Below are 22,617 nucleotides of genomic sequence, written 5' to 3' on the forward strand. Positions count from 1 at the left end.
CCCAAAGTGAAACTTTCTCCATACTTGGCCCAGGAAAGCTCTGATTGGCTGATCTCTGCTTTGAAATGCAAGCTGTGGAGCTAATGGTCCAGTGATCCAGTGTAAGGCCATGCGTAAATATTTACTCATTCAGTCACATCGGCGCATATTAAATGTGAAATATTTCCTCCTTACAAGAAAACTTAATAAAAAATACCGTTGGAAAATGCATGATTTATACACTTTTATTAAGTCTTCATACTTAAAAAGCTAGTTCATTTAACTGTTAAGACTTTATATTCAAACTACAGTATGAATGTGTTAAAGATGCAATATATTTTATCTGCTGAATGCCACTGGAGAAAATAAAATAAATAGTAGGCTATTTAATTCATAAATTAATTATTAAAGAAAAAAAAAATAGATTAAACAAAAATATTATTATTTATCAAGTAGACTTTAAAAAAATTGATTAAAATAGAAAAAATATTTATTACATTTATAAAAAAAAAAAAAGTAAAGTGCCCCCTCAGGGCACACAGACGTCGGGTGACGTCATCGACCAGGAAGCTTAAAAGCACGTGCGGCAGTGCCAGCGTCAGCCTCTAGGAATGAAGCAAGTGCTGGCAGGTGTGGCAGGAGAATGGCTTCGAGACGCAGCGTCTCGTTCCTTCGAGGAACCATGGTTACATACATAACCTGAGACGTTCCTCTTCAGGAACTTGAGCTGCATCAAACACTTTGGGGAACGAGGTGCCCACACTGCCAGACTTCCAAATCCCTGCCTAGTGTGTATCCGAAGAGCAGAGCTAAGGCTAAGGTTAAGCTGGTGTTCTCTGCACCATCAGGTGTCATCTCTCCTGACTGGAATCTTCCATGGAGAGCTGTCGAGTAGCGAGATCAGATCTGAGAACCATACTCAGCCCGGCCAGAATGTGGCTACTAGTAACATCCCGGCATACTTTCGACAGAACTCCTAGGAGCAGAGCGACTGGGGAAAAAGCATACAATCAAAGCCTCGGCCAAGTCATAGCGTCCAGTCCCAGAGGAGCTGGATGAACTAGAGAGAACCAGAGGGGACATTGCGATGTCTCCTGAGTCGCAAAAAGGTCCACCTGAGCCTGGCCAAAAAAAAATTGTGATTCAGAGTGTGGTCACGCAGAGGGCGTTCCCCATAGTATTAGACCCAGCTCGATCTCCTGAAGAGGAAATTCCGCTAAAAAAAAAAAAAAAAAAAAAGATTTTATAGGAACAACAAAATGTTTCAGAAATTATTTTTTATGATATTTATTGACTAAATACACAGTAAAGTAAAACAATGTGATAAAAATGAAATGCATTTATGAGTAAAACAGGACGTCTTTTAACTTATGTCCTCTCCATTAGCTAACAGCATCCTGGACCTGCGCTCTCAGAAAAGTAAAGAAATGAAAAGAAGTAAATTCAAGTTTATTTGTATAGCAATTTTTTTTTTTTTAACAATACAAATCGTAAAAACTAGGTACAGCTTTACCACTAAAGGGTTCGTAATAGTATACTAAGAGTAGCTTACTATTACTACTCTAAAGTAATATGCACCCTTTATTGGTAAAGAAGGTGACCCTAAAGGTAAGTTTTTGTACATTTATTCTCAAAGTTTGTTTCAAAGGGACAAATCAACACTCTGTGTAATTTGACCACATCTTCACTTCAGAGTTTTCCACCTGAAACAAAGTAAAACTGCAGTTAACTGATGAAGAAATTATCAGTATTATCAGTATTATTGTGTGGTTGGTTGGTTGGTTTGTATCTATTTTATCATAGAAACAATATGGTGTATAAAACACATACAGTACCTCAACAACATGACTAGTATAGATGTCAGTTATGCATAGAGGCATGTCGATAAATGATGATTGAGTGTCTTCAGCAGAACTAGATTGGGATTCATCTGTGCTTTTCCCAGCTAGATGGAGACTACATATATGAATGAAAAATTATAAAGTTTGGAAGCAAAATAATTGACAAGTTCCTTAGCACATTCATTCAAAGTAATTCCTAACCTTGGTGAGAAATTAGTATTTGGGCTCTCAGTGAAGTATTCTGGGTTCTCAGTTCCTTTATCACTCAGGTGTGTAAAGTCAGGCTCTGTGGGATATCTGGACTTCTGAGTTTGGATGTTGTGGTGACATTCATGCTCCATCTCCTCAAAATAAATGAGAGCGAATTGCTAAATAACAAATGATCTATAAAAGCAATTAGGTAAAGGAGTAGGTTACCCAAAAATGAATATTTAGTCATGATTTTAAGGCAATTTTTGTTTTTGAAGAGAACAAAACTATGAATGAGATTTGAGTTTTGGTAGAGTGGGAGATCACTAGTCAACAGCTTGGGTCTAATCTCCTCAAAAAGCTCATGTTTGATTTCAGGATACCTTGAATATAGCACAGTGATCTTGCAGACTACTTTTATGATACATTTGTTGCTTTTATGTTTTTTTTTCTTCTCACATTTGACACAATAAATCATCATACACTATACGGCTGCATGGAAAACCAAAACTGGGAAATTCTTTTCAAAATCTTCTTTGATTTTCATGTTGAAAGAAAACACAGTGGTGTCCAAACAACAAGAGGGTAAATAAACTTTATATTGGGTAAACTACCCCTAACTACCTCTAAGTTTTTAGAGCTGAAGAAGTGTGATGTACATCACTCACCAATTCTTTAATGCTGAAACCATCTGTGCATTGCAAACTGAGTCCATTTTTTGCCATAATTCTAAATAAATATAAAATTAATACACATTTTTATTTTATTTAAATGAGATGCCAGACATTATAAAATTATTCACCTCTGAGTGTCAGCCATATGAGAGAGCGAGAGGTTGTGCATGAATCTCGTTTTGTGTTTAATGTCAAAGGTCTTTGAGCAGATCGGTGGCTCATAGATTTTCTGTTATGATGAAAACAGAGAAACAACAACAGTTCTGAAAATACAAAACCAAACCCTTCTTTCAAGAAAAAGCATTCATCTGCATGGTATTCACCATTTCATGAATCCAAACATGCACCTAACCGGTAGCACTACTTGTATCAGTTTCCCCAGTCTCTGCTTAGTTAACTAAAGTAATGTGAACGTAGGATAATAAAATGTGTTACAGGTACCAAAAGAAGCATCTTGGAGCTGACTTCTTCCAGAAAGGTTGACCGCAAACTGGAAAATTTAGGCACTTTGAGCTCCCGAGTGAAGACCTAAAAAGAAAACAAATTATTTGCACCTCACCATATGAATGGTGTTAGGGTAGGCCTCACCTCTACAGCTTTTACGCCACATCAACAACTGCAGTGGTAAAGCCCTGTTTATAAAGCAAGTACACTATAATTTGAGTGGGTTGTAACACTGTGTAAAAACCCTGTAGAATTACATTAGATCACACCAAATATTTTTAATGCAAAAACATTTGGTGAGGTGTTCTGGGTGTTTATTTACCCAAGTGAAAATAATTTTTATGTCCCATTGCTATCGGTTCAGATGAAATGTTTTGCTTTAAGAAATTACATACGGAAATACTTCAATTCATATTCACGATTAATAGTTTTACCTCAATAAACACCTGCTTATAAATAGTTAGTAAGGTAGTAGTTAGGTTTAGGTGTGTGGATGGATTAAGGGATGTAAAATATGGTCATTCAGAATAAGGAATTAATATGTGCTTTATAAATCTTAAATAACAGCCAACAGGCTAGTAATATGGAGGCTAATAAACAACTATTGGTCCTTTAAAGTAAAGTATTACCTGATTGACTTTTTCTTTAATACTGTAAAGTATTCATCTCAAAGGTTAATTTGTGTAAAACTGAGACATTTTCTAATGCAGGTGTAAATGAGAGAATATATATCTTGAATTGTAATTGAGAGATGTTTGGATATTTTCTAAAGGTCTATATTTGCAGTGTCTGTCCATGTGAAAAATGTCTAGGAGCTGTCTCCAAGGTGAATCTGATTGATTTCTTGTGTGTTGCAGCTGTAAGTGGGATTCAGTGCTAAGTAATACCACTCATTGCTGGCACTTCCCAACTCTGTCTGTCCAATGATTGCCATCCCATTCCTTCCTCCAAATCCATGCTTACACACGTCGACAATGACAGGGAGGTGTGTGAAAAACGAACCATTCATGTCTTTCTACAGGTTTGATCTCATCTCAGCTTCACTGCTCGTTCTCTTCATTCTCCTCTCTCACCTCCATGCTTGTCTGGAATTTGGCATTGACTGGTGTCTTGCAGTCAATTACTTTAACACCAATTTTAATAGATACAACTTTTGATGTTAATAATGTATTAGTAAATGTTTGAATCAACATTAACAAATATTAATAAATGCTTTAGAAGTATGTTTAATGTTATCAATGTTAACTAATGTAGTTAATAATTGAAAACAAATGGAACCTTATTGTAAAGTTGTAACCAGGAGGCTGAGAAAGTATTAGAATCCAAAAAAAAAAGTGCATCAACGGAGTTGTGCAAGTGTTTTTGTTTGTTCCCTGCATTTCGAAGATGCTTGTTTTACAAACAAGGCCCAGTTTGACGCCGGATTTGTACATCGTTTATTTCTTAAGGATAATGCAGTCCCAATGAAAAAGGGTCATGATCGTGTGTTGGAACCGCAGGCGGTGAGTAAAACTGCTTAAAATATCTCTTTGTTGTTAACTTAGCTATCGGCGCGTAAGCACATCAAGTAAACAACATGCGATGTTGTCATCAAACTGCACTTTCCACATGTACAGCTTAAAAAAAAAAAAAAAAAAAAAGACGACATAAAGTGGAACTTAGTCATTTTACAAAACCGCTAAGCAAATATTATACAGTTTCAATACATACCACATAGAGACGTTGTTGCTGATGCTGCTCTTGTTAAATTTCAGCCTCTGGATCTGATTCTGGATCATAAATATACGCTGAATCTGACTGTTAGCCATGGTTTGTTTTGGATGATGTTTTTTTCCTCACGGTAATGTCACAGCTTCCAAACGCTCTCAACGCAAAAGCTATCTCGCGCTCGTGATTCTTTAGCTCCGCCCACACGTCACGCCTCCAGGGGCTCGTGTTTTTCTGGGAAAAATTGGTACAGACTATCTTTCTCTTATAAATATAATAAAACTAAAGACTTTTTGGAGTTATGAAGGATGCAGTACTACTCTATAGGTACTCAAGATTAACAGGATATTGAGTGAAAACGAGTATTTCACCCCCCCCCCCCCCCTTAAGGAAAGATCTTACAGATAGAGTAGTTAAACGAGGTAGAGAGTCAGTACCATAATGGCAGTCTGATCTTTCAATATAGACCAGGAGAATCCAAAAGGCAGAGACGAGTAGGCAGGCAAAAAGGTCAAACACAAACACCAGTCCAATCAGGCAGTAAATCCAAACAGGCAGAATCATACACAAACAGGCAGTCAGAATAGTCAATGAAAAAATGCTTGGTAAGGCAGTTAAACTGGCAATACTTTGCAAAGTAGGAATACGCTGACTCGTGTTAAATAGTCACAAACAGGAAATGATTGTAGAAGCAGAGGGAGCGGTGAACAGTCAGTACTCAGGTGAGGGCTCCCTCTGCTGGCGTGGCATTACAAAAGTGTTTTCAAACTTTTATTGTATAGGCTATGTAATGGAGGCCGAGTGTTATGAGGTAGCTGTGTGGGTAAGCCTCACTCCCCTTGCTTCAAGAGGTGAGGTCATTAGCACCATTGTTAGTGTGTCAAAGTCTCATGCTGGCAATAATCATTTCTTCCCCAAGCAGAACCAGTTACAGTGGTGCCATGACCCGTATGAGAGTGAGGTTTAGAGGCGTAAATATAACAGGATTGTTGTGAAGGTAACCCTCACTCCCCTGGCTTCATTAGTCACACTAGACCACTTATCCATGGCTCATGGCTTCTCTTTTGTGCAGGTGAATCTCATTCCCCCAGTTTCAAGAGGTGCACTAGCAACTAATATTAGAGACTGCTTCATTAGTAGACCAAGCAAAATTGATTATATTGCAAATTAGTGAAATAGCTATATAGTTATTCAGAGGTTACAAAAGTTATTGATATGGAAAATAGAATTTGGAATGTAAACAAAAAGTAGACCATTCACAACTACACTGAGCTGTCTCTTGTCTTTTTAAGTGTTGGTGAATGTGAGATTATGTACAGTATGTTTGTGTGTGAGACTGCTTGCAGGTGTGTTTGTCTCCCTGTGTTTCTTACTAAGTTCAGAGCCTCTGTGGTTTTACACTTACCTCAGGAAACATGAGCTCAGTTTCTTCCCGTCCACAGCTCTGTTTGCCCTGTTGTTGGAAAGTGTTCACCTCTCCTTCATTCCCTCTTGGTGAGACTGACATCTGTGAAATAAATAGACATTATTACAGTAATGCTTTATAAGGACTAATATACAGCCAATATGCTAGTAATATGCATGCTAATAAGCAACTAGTTAATAGTGAGAACTGGTCCTTAAAAAAAGCTTGGTTTAAACACTCTGCTCAATTGTTCTCATGTTGTTCCAAACCCTTGGAACTTTCTTTTTCTCAGAAAACAAAAAAATATTTAGAAGATTGTTTCAGTTGTTTTTCCCCAATGGTTTTCATTTAAAAAACAAAAACAAAAAACAATGACACTTTTTACACAATATCTGTGTGTGTGTGTGTGTGTTCCACAGAAGAGATGAAGTCATTTAGGTTTGGAACGACATGAAGGTAAGTGAATTGTCATTTTAGGTTTGAAATATTTTTATAAGTATGTGTTATTGAGAATGGACACAATGAACACAAGACTTTGCTTTTTACTGTTTTTCTCTGATTGAGATAGATCTCCACTTTTTCGCACTTTGCAACATAGCAAAGCCTGAGCGATACATCAGAGCAACCAATGGAGTGAGTGTATGGCTGTTAATATATTCCTAATGATATGCTACTTCTCAAGAGGAGCCTCAGACACAGCCCAGCTCACACCCTATAACTGCGCATCCACGTGAGGATGGCGAGTGTGATTTCACCAAGTCCAAAATGCTCCTGGATCAACATCCTTGTCCCCCAGTGACCCTTTGGGATTAGGTCGCTACGGAGACCACATCCTACCCATAGGGAGGTGACATGTGGAGATACTGATATGGACTGGCCCGGGGGGCAGTACTACATATGGAATGGGTCTCTGAGGCAGGTCCTACCTTAGAGTAGGGATGGAAAAGCTGCCAGAAGAGACTGACAGAGCGGGTCTGTCAAGGGAAGACACGGGTTTGCCAAGAGGGAAACCTTACCGTGGAAAAATGCACATATGGGATAACCCATAGAGAATCAAGCCATATGAACACCTAGCCCAGTACAGGGGCTGACTGGAACTCCGGGCATGCCAACACCAGTACTGGGCCTGGCGACAGACATATAACCATATGAAACATATATCCAAAACAATCCAATTCATCTGAACAGACACAATTGCTTCATCCAGTGTGATGAAAATATTTAATGTAGGCTTTCTCATATACATGCCTGCTCGACACACAGGAGGCAATGAGGTTTGTTCTCGCATGCCAAGAAAGCACTTTTGAGCTTAGGTTTAGCCTATATGATGCACTCTATATATGTGTGTTTATCAGTTTTATATATGAATGAAACACTAAATTAATTTGTTCAACACATAAAGTGATTGAGTCTCTTCAGAAGAAATGAACTGAAATGCACAATTCATATGGATTGTGTTTACTGTGCTTTTACAAACTTTTTGAAACACTAAAGTTTTGATGGTGAATAGACTTCTCTCAGAATAGCCTAATTCTGATACATGCGATGACTATCCATTATGATATATATATATATATATATATATATATATATATATATATATATATATATATATATATATAGCCTACAAAAATATTATTATGCATTGCAATCCTCAATTTTTTTTTTTTTTTTATTTGGCATGTTTGTGTGCTGCTGTGTGTCCCTGTGTTTAATATTAATTGCACCAGACTATAGACCAGGTTTAAGTTGGTATATGGCGCAGTCTATTTTCAGCTCCTTAAAATAGCAATGCACCTGAACACACCTCTTTTTTAGACCAGCACGCCCATGGGCGCACAAATGGGTGCAAATTAATTTTCTACCTTGGAGTAGGGATGGAACGGCTGCCAGAAGAGACTGACAGAACGGGTCTGTCAAGGGAAGACGCGGGTTTGCCAAGAGGGAAACCTTACCGTGGAAGAATTCACATATGGGATTACCCGTAGGGAACCAAGCCATATGAACACCTAGCCCAGTACAGGGGCTGACCGGGACTCTGGGCATGCTAACGCCAGAACTGGGCATGGCGACAGACTGCTCCACCAAGTCTGACTGCCGAGGGTGCTGGAGGATGCTCGACCAGGGTACGCCAACCAGGGATTGCTGCAAACCAGTCCTGGGGCTGAACGCATTTGAGAATGCTTTTCTGCGTCAGCATCTTGAATGGGAGCTTGTGCAAGGCCCGATTCAAGACTCACAGATCCAGGATAGGCCGAAGGCCAACGCTTTTCTTGGGTACGATTAAGTAAGGGCTGTAAAACCCCGTCCTCATCTCGGCTGGAGGACCGGCTCGATTGCATCCTTCGCCAGCAGGACAGCAATCTCCTCGAGCAAGACAGAGGCGTCCCGGACTGCCACCGAAGTCTCGAGGATGCCACTGAACTTGGGAGGTCGCCGGGAGAACTGAATCGCGTAACCGAGGATGACCGTCCGAATGAGACAGCGTGACGGGTTGGGCAGCGCAAGCCAAGATCCCAAACTCTGTACAAGTGGCACCAAAGGGACAGTCGACATACCCGCAGTGGTGCAGCGATGGGGAGTTGTGTCGGATGGCCCAGAAGGCATCGCGTTCCAAGTCATCACAGCCACACTCCTCATGTTCCCGGAGGAACTGGCCAGAGACGCGTGGAGAGGCGTTGCGTCTCCGAACCGCGACCTCTTGACCGTTGGCGACAGGGGGCGTCGTGGGTGAAAATGAGGAGGCAGTGCGTCGTTCATCGTCAACCCACAAGCCTTGCAACTCGGAGGAAAGGGAAATTGCTCTTTTTTTGACAAAGTGGAACAGAACAGAAAGAAACAAAAACGGAGGATTCTCCAACCGGCCCTCCTCCGCCAGCTCCTGAAGAGCAGTCTCCCACATCTCCGAGTTGCCCATGTCAGGGCCGCTTAGTCATCTTTTTAGAGGACTTCGCAGCCGGGAGTGACACGGGGGGGTGCCGCTCTCTTGCGCGGGGCTCGACGCACCGGCCTCGAAGAACTCTCAGCACTGGGCAGAGCTGGTGTGGAGGACGCAGGGGGGGCCCACGGCGACGGAATGGTGGCAACCGGAGGATCATGTCGGGGCAAGATGTGCTGGATGGCCTCAGTCTGCTTTTGCACCACCGAGAACTGCTGGGTCTAAACCGTGACCGTGTCGCCAACAGGCCTGCCTGGGTGACGGGAGCATCGAGAAAGCAGGCTTTGTCGACGTCTCTCATCTTGGCCAGGGTCAGCCAGAGATGGCACTCCTGGACCACCAGCGTGGACATCGCCTTCCCGAGGGACCGTGCCGTGACCTTCGTCGCCCGTAAGGCGAAGTCAGTCACCTTGCGCAGTTCCTGCATCAAGCTCGGGTCGGTACCACCCTCGTGCATCGATTTCAGTGCCTTGGCTTGATGTACCTGCAGGATAGCCATGGCATGCAGGGCAGAGGCAGCTTGGCCCGCAGCTCTATAAGCCTTGGCAGCCAGAGCAGCCGACAGCTTACAGGCCTTGGATGGGAGGCGCGGATGATTTCTCCAAGTGGCGGCGTTTTGTGGGCACAGGTGCACCGCAACCGCTCTCTCCCCCTGGTGAATGTCCACGTACCCCCTGGCTGCCCCGCTATCGAGGGTGGTGAGGATGGAAGAGGGAGGCGAGCAGTTACTGGCCGTGGAAGGGGCCGTCCACAACTTTGTCACCTCTTCATGCACCTCCGGGAAGAAAGGAACTGGGGCAGAATGAGGTTGTGAGCCGCACTCCGCACCGAGAAACCAATCATCCAGCCGCAAGGGCTTGGGGGCTGGGCGGTGTAGTCACCTCCAGCCAGATACTCACGGCTGCCCGGGCAAGCATGGCCGACAACTCCAAGTCAGATTCGGCAGCAGCGACAACACCCGAGGGGGGCAGCCCCGCCGAATCCTCATCCTCAGAGGTCGATGCTGTACTCCCCCTGAGGAGAGAGAGACACGTTCGCAGCGCTGCCATGTTCATACACCCACAATAGACGCATGAATCATCCACGAGCGCAGGCTCAGCATGTTGGACGCCCAGACACTGCAGACAACGCTCGTGACCGTCAACCGAAGATAGGAAACGACCACATCCAGAAGGACACGGACGGAACGGCATCTTGAAAAAGATGCGAATCGTCCGTGATTTGCTCTTTTAGAAACTGCTCTTTTAGCCGAAGGGCCCAGGGGAATCGCTCGAACGCACAGATGAAGGCTTTGTAGAGACTGGATACATCAACTACTCGGCTCTGAAGCAAAAATCTAATGAGTGGATGCACCTGTCGCCCTATTTATACCCGTTGACACGGGGAGTGGCTCAGGTATGTTAAATCCACTAACCAATTTTAATTGACGTTTTCTCTTAAACTCAGAGATGATTGGCCTCCCAAGTGAGACCCCATATGTCGTTCGACATAACTCGTAGTGACCAACAGATAGGGAACTTAGTAACAGTGTCCCAGGGGAATATTACAAAGTTCTCAGTGAAAATTCCTTAGGAAAAATTCAAATAAAAACTAATTAGACAAATGTTGGTTGTAAGTACAGCTCAGATAATTTAGTCTTAGAAGAATGAGTTGAGAAATGTTTGATTTCATATTAAAAAAACGCTCTCAATAACTGACTTGGCAAACCTGACCATTATTATTGTTGAAAATATACAAGATACAAAAAATATAAAATTTCTAAGATCATCTATAGGAGACAAAAATAAAACTCCTTATGTTGTTCTTGTGGTTGCAAGCTAGATCATTTGCTAGACGCTTGTGACTGATCTATCTATCTATCTATCTATCTATCTATCTATCTATCTATCTAGATAGAGAGATAGAGAGAGAGAGAGAGAGAGAGAGAGAGAGAGAGAGAGAGAGACTTTTTCTTTATTCTGGAAAAGGTTGTTTAAGGTCCAGAGAGCTCATTTCCAAACAGTTTAACTCATTCCATGACCTCCGGCAACATGTGACATCGCAGGCTAAATTGGTCAGTCTGTTTTGTGTGTGAAATAAATGAGACATTCTTCCCTGGGTAATTCTCTTTTCAACTGGCTTCCAGCAGACTATGTGTTTGTGTAAGGCCAGCAGGTTAAACAGCATGGGGAGAAAGGATAGTTGCAGGCCTTTTTAACTGCAGCAGCATTTTAATCAGTCTAAATAGAAGATTTTCTTTGCATTTCATTAGCTAAAATGAACAGACTTGGTTTTTCTAAGTAGTTTAGAAATACATAGTCAATTGAATTTGACATTCAGCCAGTGACTGACTGAATGAGCCTAACCTTACATGTTTGTGTTGTACTCTGGAGTCATCAGGTGTGATCTGAAGCTTCGGGAGAGACCCAGACTTCTGTTTCAGCATGTTCTCAAGAGTAACATCTGAGCTGGGATTACTGCTGTGTTCTGCCAGCATGAAATGACAATGACAACAAATGAGCATCCACAATATTCCTGATTTAAATTGGAGTAGAGAAAAATAGTGTTAGATTTGGTAAATTTGATAAAGTTCTGTGAACTGGTACAAACAGTCAGTTGCAGTGGATTCATCCACAACTCTGATTCAATGTTTTGTTTAGTCATTATTCTCTCTTCCTCAAAAAGTTAAATATATAGTAAAAATATGTGAGTATTTCTGTCTAATGCTATTTATTGTAACATTAGCACATTTATAGTATATGGAAATTAACATTCCTTTTTGTGTTGTGGAAAACATGTCTTTATTATTCTTTTAATGAGATTTCTACTATATTTTGCTATTTTATTTTTATTGATTGATTGATTGATCCAATGTGGATAATATGAAAGGTATTACTATGATACTTTTTAGTTTTTGATATCTTAAACAGGTTTTTACCTTCTGTGAATTGATAACTGATTGAGGGTGAAAACAGCACTGTTTGTAGCATCAGCTCTCACCCATTGCTTGTAGTTGCTTCTCAAGTTGACATGTGCTTCGGTGCTGTTCTGTCCAGACCCTGAACACCTCCTGTTCCCTGCGGCTCTGAAGATACCCTAGTCGTGCCAGCTGTTTCTGCAGTTCCAGAACCTCATGTAGGTCAGATTAGAGATGACTGATCATCTGCATTTTACTAATCACATAAAGTCCAAGTAAATATCAATGCAGAGAAAGCTAGGTAAAGATGGTCTCACCAGGTAGAAGCGTGTTTTAGGAAGACACTTCAAGTATGCATCATCGTGTGTGAGGGTTGATCTGGTGGCCCTCTGAATGGTCACAAGCTTCTGTGACAGAAAGAATAAACTGAGGATGCAAAGAGGATCTTGAACTGTGGATAGCAGACTCTTACATATCGACAAATCAAGGCTCAGCTTAAAACATTGAGAAACAGTCGAGATCTTGAAACAATTGAGATCTCATTTGAGGATTTTCTTTCCAACCACAGGAAGCCAGTAACTACAACAGGGACCAATTAGGCCCCAACAGGTGTCCACGGTTCAGCCTGCTTTGGTCCCGGCTCAACATCATGAAGTCTGGACAAAGTTTTTGGCCTGAGCTGAGGAAACAACAGGGCAGTTTCATTTGGTCAGCAATTTGTACCAAAGCTTTCCAACTGGCAGCCCATAACGTCCTTTATAGCTCTCCCTTTGTCCTCCCCTCCAGTGTTGGACATTAGAAGACACAGTTACAGCCAACTGAAGAAGTCTTGCTTTTATAGGAGGAGACTGATAAGCCAAAGACCCTTCCCCCACATCCTTGCCCCCCAGGCTCTATCTCTTTATTGTCTTCAACCCAGAGGGACAAAATCAAAGTCAATCGCATGTCCACACCAACTGCTTCCACCATATTACAACGACAGGCTTCCTCAATCCTCCAGACTTCAGCAACACTTCAAATTGGCAGTGGAAGACACATCTACTGTCCTGCAAAGAGTTACACTACAGCGCAACTGACATTGCATAGATACAGTTTCTAGATACATTTTTGCCAGCCATGCTGTTTTGTACATGTAGCGCAAATTAGTTTCAGCAAGGCTAGAGGTTTTTATTAGAGTTAGAGTTAGATTAGAGTTTTTATTTGTTTTGGAGAGGTTTTGCCTAAACTCTGTTTTAGGAGGAATAGAAATACATAACGAGAGAAGTTTTAACACACGGTACGAGTGGTCATACTCAGGGTTAGGGGTGACACATTACAAGTAACACGAGTTATGTAATCAGATTACTTTCCCCAAGTACCTAGAAAAGTAATGCATTACTTTTACATTTACAACAAATTATCTTAGTTACTTTTTTATTTATATAAGTAATGCAAGTTACTTTGTCTTCCTATTAATTCACTGACAGCTCTCTTGTCTCAGTGTTGAGAGAAATCAGGAGTGAGGTGCAGAGTGAGAGGCACTTCCTTCAGCCTGAGGCTTATTAATTTCGCTTTTGTTGTGAAAGGGCCTTTACAGTTGCAAAAATTACAGTTGCAAAAAAATAAATAAATAAATAAATAAATAAATTAGCTTTAGGATTTTTGTTATTTAAAACAAATAAGCAAGCCCAGACCAAAACAAAAAGTAATGCAAAAGTAATGTAATGCATTTTGTTGATGTTGATGTTATGTTATTTATGTAATGTGGACATGCAGAATACGGCATTAAAATCTGCTTTGAACACAATCTGAGACTTTGTTAAGATTTCTTATGAAACTCTACAGGAGACACTGGTGAGACCACTAGGGTGCAGATGTTTCAATATGATCTCATTTTAATCACAACGCTGTTATATTAAATAGGTCTCACAGGTGATTTTTTTTCTTTCCTTTTGGTAGTTTAGCATGGTATGGACAGCCTTTCTTAATTTCTTCAGGGCTATGCAATTAGTGGAAGTGTCTGTACTTGTATAATTGCCGATGCAGTTGCTGGTAAGGTTTTAGTGGAACACTGTCATGAATATTTCAGGAAGTTTGAGGCTGACTTATGAGTTCCTTTTCAATATACACCTCTAAACAACATTCACAATAATGGCCTTGAACCAAAAAACAATAAATAAAAATAATAATAATAATAATAGAGAAGAGAGTTTCAATTTAACTAGACTTAAGCTAGTTAACTAAACCTACGTATAAAAATAATCAGCAAAACAGGAAAAATGGTTCCTTAAATATAAAGAGGTCCAACAGAAAACACTGCAACACTTCCTTCTCAGCACTGCCTTCTACTGGAGAGATTCACTAATCACTGTACTTGTTTTTGCTCTCTTTAATGAACACAGATTAGTTATAACTAGTCATTGATTCCTGGAGGGTGCACCTGTTCTTTGTGTCCTTCTCTAAGTTTGGAATCATGGTGCTTCATCTCTTGTCTTTGTCTTTGAACTTTTTCCCTCAGTAGTGTAGCATGCTGGTGTGAAAGCAGGTCTTTCATACGCTGTAGTCTGTAGTATGTCTTCAGATGGCGCTAGAATGGAAGAAAACGAGAACTAAAGCATCGGCGCGTTACAGAAAAGAGCAAAAGAGAACAATTACTGAATTTGTGAAACTGTCAACTCTTTTATACATACAGAATATGTATTTTATTTATTAATAGAGAATATAAGATCTTATTGACATGACTTCAAATAAACAGATCATTTAGTGGCAGTTTATTTTTGACTATGATTAGACTGATCTTATTTATAAAAAAAAAAAAACATAGAATATTTAATTTATTATAAACAATGTCAGTACAAAATGATATTGTAAGCACCTCTTAATTGGTTTAGTTTGCCTATTTAAAAAGTAAATATAGGTACATTTGCTGTAAAATATAGACGGAAGATAGATAAAGTCACTAAAATGCCTCCAATAATGAAACATTCTCAGTCTATTTGTGGAGGTAAATGTCTGGAATAATAATTTATTTGGAAATGTTTTTAGAATGAGCAAATTTTTTTTTTTACAGTGCAGCTAGTATAAAAAGTGGGAACTATCTGTTTGTGGTCCTTTCCTACATTGAGTCTATGGTAATCAGTCTAGTCTTTCATTGACAGTATTTGCACCTGGGCCTTTGTTCTGGCATCCAGCTAGCCTTTCAATATATCAAAGCATCCTGGTTACTGATTGGGTTTATTATGTGCTGCAATTTAATGCCAATTTGAACAGACTACCTTAAATATTTGGGACCTAGGAAACAATATGACCTGGTTTCTCTATATTTCATATATGAAGCAAATTCTTATAAGAGATCAATTGATTAGGAAAGGAATACTGATAGTACCTGATCTAGAAGAGCTTTTCGTTTTCTCTCAAGCATTTGATCAGAATCCTCAGCATGAGCAGAAGTCATCTCCATCGGCATCTTGCCTGTTCTGCTGGGGCCTTGTTGTCTCCTCTGCCTCTGACCGGCTGCCTTTTGGAGAGAAAACCACACTTGGATGACAAGAGCCAACAGCAGCTGTGCTCTTGTCTTCTCTGCTCATAGAGATCGTAACGCTGCGGTCAGTAATAGCATGGGCTTTCCAGAATTAGCCAGTAATCATTCTCAAATGCCAAAGAACCTGAGCTTGTTAGATGATTAAAAGAGTGCAAATTACAGTAATAAGCAACAAGATGCTGATGGTACATTGGTACAAGTTGCTGATTGTACAGACTCTTCTGTGTCCCTGTCATAATATATTGAATAAAACATTAAACTGCAGTATGATAGCCTCTTATAATGCTGGGCACTTATTGTTACACAACTCTTTCTGTGCACCACTGACTAAGGAATGCTCAGACGGACGTGTACAGCACTGGTTAAGGTTGTACTGCATCGCTTACATTGTTTCAAAGGTGCAACTGGTGTCCTGTGGATACAGAATAATATTAAACAGATGGTATTATGCTTTATTTTATGATATTTAATGACGGTATGAGATAAATATTTGTTTTAAATAAGTAACACAAACAGAAAAGCAAACTGTCTTCATCCTTGTGTACTGTACAGGCACTTCATGCTTTGTGTTCATTCACAAAGAGCTTTTAGAAGAGGGCAGCATTAACGGTTATCTTGTCTGTTAAATAAGGAAATGTGATTGTAGGATGACTGGAAGTGGTGCTTCGGCACTGTGTGTGTCCGCTGTCGTGAATCAAGGCTGAATGGTTTCACACCACAGGAAATCAACAGGAAATCATATATCGACTGATTCTGATTTTGATTCACATAAATGATTCAGATTCCTTGATTCCATTGACATTCTTTTCAGGATTAAATACAGAGGAAACTTTTATTATTATTTCCTAATAATACTTATCATTAAAAAAACAACCACAAAACAAACAAACATATAATGTGTATTTTTAACAACAAAATTGAAATAATAATCATTAATCTTACATTGTGTTTAATAGTCAACCAATATCAAATAGTTTTGTTTTGTTCTGTAAACTATTTTCATATGAGCAAGATTTACAATTCATTAGCCCCTATATAACTAAAAGAAAGAAAGTGCAGCAAAAACGTTTATAATAATAAAAATATAGTTACTTGAACTGAATCAACAATTAGCAGATTTCAACTGAATAATGATTTTTTTTATTGTCTTTTTAGAGCTAATAGGATTTTGAATACAGCATTTTGACAAAGTTTGATACGAATAGCAATTATTATGTCTAATGTCAAACTTTTGTAATATTAAAACAACTGTTTTCAAGGAGGCAAAATAACAGTGGCATATAAGCTACTTCATAAAACATATTATTTGGATATGAGTCAGAATTCGGGCTGTGCATTGAACCCATCCGTGTGGGCATTAAGGGCAGTCACAGTGTAATATAGCCCTTCAGCTCCATTTGTATTTTGTTAGGTCTTAGTTGTCTTCGCTGGATTTTAGTAAGTGTTCTCAGCTCCAGTTGTTGTTTGCTTAGTATATATGTTCAGTTTCTTGTATTCCGGTGTCCTGTTTTACTTTTCTTGTATTCCTGTGTCCTGTTTTGCCTGCATTTGGATCTAATCCCCCTTCATCTCTGAGTGCACAGCACTTTATAACTCAGTATTGTGATGCAGAGCTGCAAGATAGTATAGTGCAGGAAAAACTGTTGAAATATTTTAGTATAATGATCTATCCTCATTAACTGAAGAATGTAACTGGTAATGAAACCAAACCTTGTGAAAATAACTTCACCATCCTTCGATAGGGCTATACCTAAATTATATCTGTTTTCCCAACACTATCTCACACTGTCAGACACTGAGAAATATGTTGGATTGGGGAAAACATGAGCCCATGCTCAGATTCCTTTCCCCACAATGATAACTTGTATAAGCTCGCCTTGAGCCAACAAACTGGGACAGAATATATATAAGAGCTCTGGAGTACGGGTGCAAACAGAGAGGAGTAATGAATGCAAAGGTTTGCAGAAAGAACAAAGGCTTTTTCCTATTGAAGACGACATGTGAAGGCAACCTGGGGACTGTGTTGCTAGTTGTAACCAGGGTTACTAATACTGAAGTTGTTCTCTTTTCTACTATTTGCATGGATGAGGATGAGGACACAAAAAACGGGATTTTATACGGATCAGATGATTACAGTCACTTTGAAACCAGGCAATACCCCATGCAGTGAAATGACACAAATGCTGAAATGTGTGGCTTGATTGTGCTTAAAGAAACACCACAGAGTACATTTATTTATTTTGGGTTTTTTTTCCTTAAGAAAATCTAAGGTAATCAACCTGTTAAACCTATATGAAACTTTGCCTGAAAAGTGTTGTATTCTGTTAATTATATTGATGCTGTTAGTACTATTTAAAAGGGTCACACATACCTTTTCGGGACACTGTGCTGATGTGTATGAGTCTAGGATAGGAGGCAGTGAGCTGACATTATAAATATCTTCAGTTTTCATTGTCATAATCAGGCCAGTGAGCTATGAAGAGGACAACATGGAAATTACATTTGTGTTTGTTTGTTTAACATTAAGATTTGAGTTTAAAATATGTAGGCCTATACCTTGATGTGCTTTAAGTTTGCTTAAGTTTTCAACATATTAATTAGCTTTTTCCAGTTCACTTAAATGTGGCAGGGTTAATAACTCTTAAATGATAAGACATAAGAAACAATCATTTTGAATGCAGTCAGCTACCTAAATTCATCATTTTGATGTTATCTTGTTATTGCTCATAAAAACACACATTTTTCAAATATATCAGCATTGTTATTCCCATAAACATATACAAATTTTGATCCAGAAAAAGAAAGACTTACCAGTTCTGGAAGTTTTCAATATTAGTTAGGCTACTAACATAGAGTACCTACTGTACTTAGACTGGACCTCCCCACAAGCAAACAGCTCTTCTAACAGCTCACTAACATTAATGGCTGTACATATATTCTATGTATCCTACTCAGCTGCCTAAACCTCAAGAATTATTAGTTTGCTGAATGACTTTTAAGTAGTTTTAGTTGTAAAGGAAAATCCAGCTCCTCCACAGAAAGAGCTCAAAGCGAAGTGTGATGATCTGTGTTTAAGGGGTCGTTGTCATGGTGCGAGCTTCACAACCTCAGTTCTTTTGATAGCGTGCTGCCCATTCATTTTACTTTGTCTATTGTACGCATGTTTTGTTCAAGTTTTACCCACTTTATATATATATATATATATATATATATATATATATATATATATATATATGTATGTATGTATGTATGTATGTATGTATGTATATATATATATATATATATATATATATATATATATATATACTGTTGAAGTAAATAACTTGCATGCAGTATTGGGAATGTTAAATCAGATAATACAATCAATTGAATACTTAGAGAAGATTCTGGGCCTAGACTACATAGCCTATATTTGCATGCCATTTTAAAACTACTGGTTGTTCACAGTTGATCGTTCAAATAATAAGCGGGAAAACATAACTTTTGGATTTTATTGTCAGCACCCTTAAAAATGACTTGGAACAACACACGGCATATAAACACACCTCCACATTGCAAAATAAATACTGTACATGGCTGGTTTGTCTCGAGTCCATAATACACACACACTTTTCTCAGATATTAAGTGTCTGTTCTAAGGCTTTCAGACAGTGTCCCCTTGACAGCTATTGTTTTCTGGCACAAAGGAAGGGCCATGGCCTCTGGATGCATTTCACTGGTCGACAGTCACATCCTGTCCCTCTTCATTCTCCGTAGGCTATTACTTCCACAGATTGAAACAAACATCTGTCATTCAGCCCAGCAAAGAGAAAACAATAGCAATGTGCAAAAACACTACTGCTTCTCAGTCAATGCGTAAAGTAAACCTGCAAAAAATTCTCTGAGTGATCAGCAATATTTCTCAGTGCAGAAAAAAACAGCAACATTCCAGTCCAGTCAGTCCATTATGAAAGCTGTGTGTGTGTGTGTGTTAGTGTGCAAAGGACAGGCTCTTGCGTTCAGTCCAAGATGTTTATGGATTGTTGTTTTATATTCGCCGCGTCATATGGCCATATTTGGCCATCACATCGCAGCTTGCGCCATCAAGTTTAAATGGCGCGCGTAAAGGTGGAAACATTCCGTTTTTTAAACGCCTCTGCGTTCTGTTCCACGTTCACATGTAACGCCTTCTTTCATTAAATCTGATCGGTTTTGGTCTCATTGTTGGTGTATGTTAACACTGCGTTTTTTACAGTGCCTTGTGCGTATATGTGCCAAGATTTTAAGTCGCACAGTCACGTTCAAAATAGCCCATTGTTGCGCTTTTCAGGTGATTGCGAACACAAGAGCGCGCGCCCTGTGTGCGAGACCCATGTGAACACAGGATATGTTCTTTCTTTTCGTTTGCGCGGGGTTTTTTATTATTATTATTATTTTTTTACAGTTGCTCTATGTACACTTGCCTTGTGTTTTAAGACGGTGTGTCCAGTTAAACACAGTTTGTCCAGTTAAACACCGTTGCGCTCCGTACAGCTGTTTTTCAACGCAAGAACGCGTTGAACTGAAGTCTTCACCTTTGGATCTTTCTTTGTGGAATGAAGTAGTTCAGGTTATCAGCATTTAAGATGAGGCAAAGATGACAATTTATCGACTTTCCCAAAAGCAGCAGCACTCTCCACACCTTTGAGCCACTCTTTGCATTTCCTCATGACTGTCTCGTCCACGTCTCCGTCCTCCTCCTCGTACTCCACATCATCATATTTGTACTGATCGTTGAGGAGGGAGATCTTCACGATGGTGCTAATGTCATTGGAAGCGTCCAGTTTGGCAACAGGTCCGGAGCTCTTGTTACTGGAGCTGCCCTGAGCTCTCTTGGACGGGAAAACCCTCCGGTGTCGCAAGTCGGCGGAAGCGCAGCACTTCTGTTGCTTGGCCATCATCTGCTTTTCCAGATTGCGCTTTTGGATGACCAGGATGGCTTCGGGGGTCAGGCTGAGGGAGAAGTGGATCTCTTGCTCGCCTAATTCTTTCGCTAGAGAGGTCCTGGAGGCGTATTTATGGCTAGACTCTCCAGAACTTGACCGTGGGACGCTTTCGCATGAGGTAGCCAAGGGTTTGGGGACGCTCAACCACGAATGTTTGCTGTCCGTCTCGGGATCTGGAGGGACTCTGCTCGGCTTGCTTCGTCCCAGCTGCTTTGAATGGGCCGATGGCCACGATGTGGATAGTTTATCTTTCTCCGACTCCTTGTCGTCTCCTGTCCTTTGGCTGAACGTGGATTGAGGAGGCGCGACATTGTCCCTGCTCTTCTTTTTTCTGAACAGCTCCTTTCTAGGCGATGATATCCGTGAGTGCAGGTTTATCGGCGGAAAAGGCATTTTAAACGCTATTGGCGCGCAAAATAACGAAGAAATCTGTGCGTAAATGATGTGAGGAATAGTTCCATCCGCCTCGGTCCACCGGATCTTTGGGTATTAGACGCAGTAGCCCTTCTCGCTCCGCATTTTAATTCTAAACTGACAAGGGGCGGGGTTTATGCGGGTTTATCTGGTGTCGTGAAGAAGGGGCGTGGTCACAGCATTAAAGTAAAAACAACAAAGCCATGCTCACACAAGTGCGATACAAAATAATACAGCTATGTTCACACTGATCTAGCTGCGTAACCACTTGCGTAGTTAATCAATATCCATAAATATGTCACCTTTTTTAACTCTATGTCTATTGCTTTATTTAAACTTTTTATGCGTCAGAATAAATGCGTCAGTTTAATATTGTTTTCTATCCAATGTAATGTCATCCATCAAAATCACCATTTGCCTTTCTTAACATTACAATTATTTTAACATGACTTTAGTCTAATAAATGAAAAAATAAAAATCACTAGCACTAACCTTTCTAATGCACAGCTAGCCTTTATCGAATTTTATTTTTTTTCTCTTTTTTTTTTGGTAGTCAGCGTTATGCCACGAAAGCTTTTATATTGAATATTTAATAATGTAAACATTTTGTCCGAATAGTCTTGGGTCCACTGATTATCTGCACATTAGCTTTTTTTTTTTTAAAGTAATTAGAACAGAATAACCGGTTTGAAATAAGGATGTATCGGAACGCGCTATAACGCAGATGCAACCGATGGCACTTTTTTGCTGATTGTCAGTATTTTCTCCCTGGTGACCTTGGCAGAGCACAGAGGAGGCTAAAGACAAGCGGCCTCCATCGTTATCGATCTGTCGCCCTCCTTTCGTAATTTCACAGTGACAGCTGTTCTGTCACCCAGCCCATGTGTTTCAGCCCCAGTGAAACGAGGGGGGGGAGGGGGGGATCAATAGGCTTATCCTTACTGTTAAGAAGCAGACAAAGAGAGGCTCATTCTCGCAAACAACGTCCATAGATTGCCTACAGAATTAAATCACAGGGATTACAGGCAAAACTCTTTCTCAGTCTCAATTATTAATTCAAAATGATCCATGATGAAAACTGATGGTTAGCAACCTGATGTGCTGCCAGATGTGAAATGCTCAGAGACTGATATGTGGGACTAAACATCTGCACTTCAGACATACAGCCTATATATATATATATATATATATATATATATATATATATATATATATATATATATATATATATATATATATATATATATATATATATATATATTCTTAATATAAAGCATTATGAATGTACGCAGTGTTTTTTTGCAATGTAAAATCTAAAGCATCTTCTCAGCCATAAACTGGAGGGTTCACCGACATTACTGACTGTGATTTCTGACACGTGATCTGAGCTGTGCATAGAGGTATTCTGTGGAGGAGAGATGCTGGAGAACACAGAGCACTCCCACAGTTGTCAAGGAAACCGCATCTCTGGAACCACTGTTTCCTTAATTAATCCGTCTAAAAACAGACCAGCCACTCAGGTTATTAGGTCATGTGAAGAACACGTGACACTCGGAGGTGAGGAGCAGACCTGTATCTGAGCATGCAAGAGACAGTCGTATACGTGTTTTAAACCAAAACGTATTGCTTCGTAGATGAATCACACA

The 22,617-nt window shown here is 39.9% G+C and overlaps 2 protein-coding genes across 3 annotated transcripts; both read right to left on the minus strand.

Moving 5' to 3' along the window:
- Window positions 1–548: 548 nt before the first annotated feature.
- si:ch211-130h14.4 (uncharacterized) lies at window positions 549–18,614 on the minus strand. Of its 2 annotated transcripts, XM_052613925.1 has the most exons (13): window positions 17,965–18,614; window positions 15,438–15,569; window positions 14,493–14,639; window positions 12,391–12,480; window positions 12,157–12,286; window positions 11,528–11,643; window positions 6,240–6,341; window positions 3,125–3,211; window positions 2,812–2,912; window positions 2,678–2,738; window positions 2,022–2,161; window positions 1,815–1,935; window positions 1,248–1,682 (listed from the first exon to the last, which is right to left on the minus strand). In XM_052613925.1, exons 1-13 carry the CDS (start codon window positions 18,049–18,051, stop codon window positions 1,635–1,637), a joined length of 1,362 nt encoding a protein of 453 aa, XP_052469885.1. In that variant the 5' UTR covers window positions 18,052–18,614; the 3' UTR covers window positions 1,248–1,634. The 2 variants fall into 2 exon arrangements, with proteins under 2 accessions (XP_052469884.1, XP_052469885.1); XM_052613924.1 differs by having other exon boundaries at window positions 549–1,935.
- A 456-nt stretch (window positions 18,615–19,070) lies between these two features.
- On the minus strand, window positions 19,071–21,105 carry prr18 (proline rich 18). Its single transcript, XM_052613929.1, has one exon. It carries the CDS (start codon window positions 20,948–20,950, stop codon window positions 20,186–20,188), a length of 765 nt encoding a protein of 254 aa, XP_052469889.1. The 5' UTR covers window positions 20,951–21,105; the 3' UTR covers window positions 19,071–20,185.
- Window positions 21,106–22,617: the final 1,512 nt, after the last annotated feature.

This window comes from Carassius gibelio, chromosome A13, assembly GCF_023724105.1.
Source record: "Carassius gibelio isolate Cgi1373 ecotype wild population from Czech Republic chromosome A13, carGib1.2-hapl.c, whole genome shotgun sequence".
Taxonomy (NCBI): Eukaryota; Metazoa; Chordata; class Actinopteri; order Cypriniformes; family Cyprinidae; genus Carassius; species Carassius gibelio.